The following is a 4,302-nucleotide window of genomic DNA, read 5'->3' as shown; positions in this document are numbered from 1 at the left end:
CGTCCGCCAGGGCCCAGACGCACGCGCGGGCCCGGAGGCCCACAGTCCCGGCGAGGGCCGGAGCCCCGCGCCCCGGGACCGGCTGCCTGTGCGCTCCCGGAGCTGCAGTCCTGGCCTTCTTCCTTCCTTTTTCTTTCTTTTAATGTTTCTTTCTCTTTTAGTCTTTTCCCCCCTTTCCTCCCGACCTGTCTCCTTTTAATGTTTTCTTTGTGATTGTTTTTGCAAGTTTGTTTTAAAAGTTCACAGCATGCTTTCTTTTCTTGTAGACCAGGAGACCGTGATCTCACCCTGACGGTAAGATCAAAAGTCTCAGCTCGCCCCCAGCCTGCAGGCTTGGGCTCGGTCCAGACGCCTCCCTGAATGCGGATGTGCCGCCGCCGTCGTCCTCCCCGGCTATAAAGCCGCCTCCAGCGCCTTGGCGCGCGCTGAAGCGCTTGGAGTTGCGGGGTGCGGACCCCGGGCGGGGCCGGGAGCCTGAGGCGGGTGGCGGCTGGGCTGTGGTGCTGGCGGTGTGTGGCGTGCTTGTGGGTGGGACGCCAGGCGTAGCTGGTGCCTTTGGCCGCAGAGGCCGGAACGGCGGGCCCTCCAGGCCCGGGAGATGCGGCCGCGGGGCGTGAAACGCTTCTTGCGAGCGAGGGAACGGTGGATCGGCAGACGCCGCCGGCGACTTCACGGTTCTGGTGGCATCGCCGGGGTTCCTCTCGCCTGGAGGAGGGTCGGGCACCGCTCGAGATAAGCTCCCACCGGCCCTAGGCTTACCCTGGAAGCCCCGGTGCCCGCTTACACGCGCTGGTTGCGGCGCGTGTGCACGGGCACCGCGCACCGAAAGCAGGGAGTTTGCCCTGGTAGTGCTTCCCTCCTCCTCTCCTTCCCTTCGCTGTTCTTCCAACCTCGGTACCCTCCGCCCTCTGCCCCAGTGGACCGCGGCCGAAGCTCGGGTCCCCGCATCGCCGGCTGCCGCAGCCTCTCGATCGGTGCCTCTCCCTCCCCCGCTCAGGCGCCGTGCGCTGTACGATCCGCCCTAACATCTGTCCGTCCAACCATTGGCGCATCCATCAGTGTCAATGGACCTCACATTGCAGCGACAGCCCGTCACGCACAACACCGGCCATGCGGAGTGCGCACCGCGAGCGCTCTGCACTGGCTATCCGGGACACACAGACTGGGATCTGGCCGGCTTGACACAGCCTAAATCCCTGATCTCTACTGTGATCTCTTAGCCACATACACTCACCTTCCCCTTTAATCTAGAGACCTCCACCACATGAATAGGGTTTCAGGCCTTTCTAGGGATGGGAGACGAAAAGTGGCATGATCACCCCTTGAATCCGTAGTTCTCTGCCCATTTTCTGTAGGGTTGGGTGTGGCTAGGAGAGAAAGAATGAGAGATTCCCAAATCTGCACTAATCACGATATAGACCTGGAAGGTACCTGGGTGCTGGGGCTTCAGCGCACTTCACCTGGGCAGACGCCGGGTGGTTGAAGTAGCCTGGCAGGTCTTAGCCAGGAGCTCTCAAGGTAAAACTTTACCGCACCGGCCTCGCAGCTGCTCCCCCAGGCCTGACCCGGAGGAGTGGGAGAGGAGAAGGAAACAGAGATCCCAGTGCAAACAGGGATTTGATTTAGGGGGAACTGGTGTCTGGATGGCAGTAAGCCTGTAATTCACATGTTATTTACAGAGGGAGAAAGGGCAGGGCCATGTATTTGGGAAACCAGAGCTTTGCACTTAGTTGTTGGCGCCTGTTCTCCCAGAATGCTGACCTTGGCTGCCTTTTCACGTTCTCCCCGCTATTGCCTCTGACTCCCCACTCCCTCCTCAGTTGTCCAGAGGGTAAACATAAGCACATGTGTCCCTGATCAATCTGGTCTGCCCAAAGGGTCTTCTTGTCTTCCCAAGAAGTTCTTGGGAACAGTGTCTAGAGTGGGGGGAGGACCTTCTCCTGGGACATCTCGGGGAGGCTGTAGGTACCTGGCATTGTACTCTACTTCATTCTGTCTGTATATATTTCTGTCCCGGCTGCTGGGTGAGCTCCTCCCCTCAGAGGTAGTACACAAGTGGATGAAACCTTGCACAGCTGTTCACACTGACATCCTTGAGTTAGAAGGGGGAAAGGTGCATTCTGACTCCTGCTCCACTCTGGAGAAGGTCAGGGGAGACTTCAGCAGGGCTAGCTAGGGGTCCTTCCGGAAGGAGAACCTTCCTGCCTGCGCTATGAAGTGCGGGCTCTGCACACCACACGCCACACCACACCACACCCAGTGTTCCAGCTATTTTTATGCTAGTAAGGCGAAAAAGCCCCTGCCCAGCGGAGGAGCTAAGATTCTGTAGAAGATACACTATGTAGCAATCTTTTTACTCCACTCTTGAAACAGAGCTATCTTTGAAAAGCTATGCAATATTCTTCCCTGTGCAAGCGCCTGATGACTTAGCCACTTGAATCAGTGCCTAAGCCATATGCCCCCACCTCTGCAAGGTAGCATGGTTCCGGGAAATTTTTTTTTAAACCCTAAAAATAGAAGAAAAATGGGCTGAGAGACAGTGAAAGGACTCACCAAAGTACCTATTTGGGAAACTGGTGGCTTACCTCAAAACTAGGTGGTCACTCTTATGAACCCAAACCATGCCCAAGGGGCCCTGAAAGCCATCCTGACCTCTCAAGATTGTATCAGGCCCAAAGGAAGCTGGCCTGCCCTCCCTGGCAGGGAACGGAGCTGTATTCTTTAGAAACACTCCCAAGGTGGTTTATCTAGGTCAGAGGTGAGAAATTTGACTCCAGCTTTCAGAACTCGGAACTCAAGGTGTCCAGACCCTATTCCCCTGGGAGGTTTGCCTCTAATAGCTGAAACCCATCCTAGGGAGTTCCTGACCTTGGCTAATCTGAGCCCCCTTCCACTCCAATGAGTCCCGAAAATTAAAAAAAAGATACAGGCACAGTCCCGAACAGGTATGCAGCAGAGAAACACTAGCCTGCCTCTCCCCGACCATACCAGAGTCCAGACATGCATTCTGGGAAGGAGCAGCAAACTGGGCCACTGCCAGGAGGCAGCCGGGATTGCAGTCAAGGTGGAAGCTGAGTGCAGTGAGCCCTCCAGATCTAAGGAAGGCTGAGGTGTGTCCTCATTGGATTGGCCACCAAAGAAAATGACTTCAAGGAAAGAAGGTGTCCTGGACACTGACCTTTCCTGGCTAGTGCCGGGATAGGCTTCGCAGGGCCTAATGTCTGACCCAGGAGAGGGGGTCCTGGCACTCTGAAAGGAGGCCTTTGACACCTGGAAAAGTAGGCAGATTGGGGAGTAAGCTCTGGGAGACTGCACCAGATTTGAAGGTGTGTGAGCATCTGGCCAGGGTGGGAGTTTCGGACACCCCAGGGCCTGGTAGTGCCAGGAGAGGTGGCACCCAGTGGCCTCCAGCCTGAGCTGCCCTAGAACACTGGCTGTGCTCCTGGATGTGACCCTGCTTTCTCCTACCCATTGCCTTGTGGGCTGGGCAGTGAGGAAAATGTGCCCTGGGGGCAGAGACGCTGCTGCCACTTGCACGCACACCTCCAGCTGGATCCGGGCCTGATTATGGACCTCCTGCCAGAGCCAAAGGATTCAGATCCCCGGGCCAGCCCCTCACCAGGCGGTAAATTGTTTGCTAAAAGTGCATTTACACAGCAGCGAAGTTTGTTTCTCTTTTTCCAGTAGCTTTGTTTTAACGAACCAGATGTTTTGTCTGTAAATTCTCCCAAGAACTTTTACAGTTTTGACGTGAAATAAACCTTCGAAAATCAGAGCAGTATATTAATGCCACTTCTGTGGGGCCTCCAGAGAACTAGTCAGGCGTGCCAGGATGTGGCTGGGGTGGGGGGCAATCTTCGTAGAAGAAAAGTAGAGGACTTCTATGCCGCAGGGTCAAGAATTGTCTTTGGGGACGTGAAGCGTCACCCCACCCAACACAGGTACACACTCGTGTTCACACACTCCTGACACACCCCTCTGGGTTGGGGGCTTGCTGCTTTGTGAATTTCTTGAGGTGTGGAGCACAGAGGTACATCCCAACTTGACCTAATCGGCCCAAAGCACACCAGGCGTTTTTCACCAGGACCTCTTGACTCAAAAGCAAAACAGCCTGCGATCTTTCTGGGGCAGCCTTGATGCTGATGGTCTTGGGGGTCCGGTCGGAGCAGAATGCAAGCCAGGCTCCCAGCCGGAAAGGAGCTCCTGGGTGGGTGTGACTTGACTCCTGGGTGTAGGAGAACTTTGGTCAGAAGCCCATGGGGTCTGAACCCTCATGAAGGCAGGGCTCCAGGCTCACTTCCA

The 4,302-nt window shown here is 56.0% G+C and overlaps 1 protein-coding gene across 1 annotated transcript; it reads right to left on the bottom strand.

Annotated features, from left to right (window-relative positions):
• LOC106150205 (serine/arginine repetitive matrix protein 1-like) lies at positions 1-1,028 on the bottom strand (the record flags this gene model as incomplete). Its single annotated transcript, XM_013522297.1, is given in 2 exon segments — positions 1-749; positions 891-1,028. Coding segments are annotated over 2 exon segments (887 nt in total), but the record flags the coding sequence as incomplete, so codon positions are not given.
• Between the last annotated feature and the right edge of the window lie 3,274 nt (positions 1,029-4,302).

This window comes from Chinchilla lanigera, unplaced genomic scaffold (assembly GCF_000276665.1).
Source record: "Chinchilla lanigera isolate Chin_1 unplaced genomic scaffold, ChiLan1.0 scaffold00067, whole genome shotgun sequence".
Classification (NCBI taxonomy): Eukaryota; Metazoa; Chordata; class Mammalia; order Rodentia; family Chinchillidae; genus Chinchilla; species Chinchilla lanigera.
Note: the sequence above shows the minus strand (reverse complement) of the source record. Positions and strands in the feature narration are given on the sequence as shown.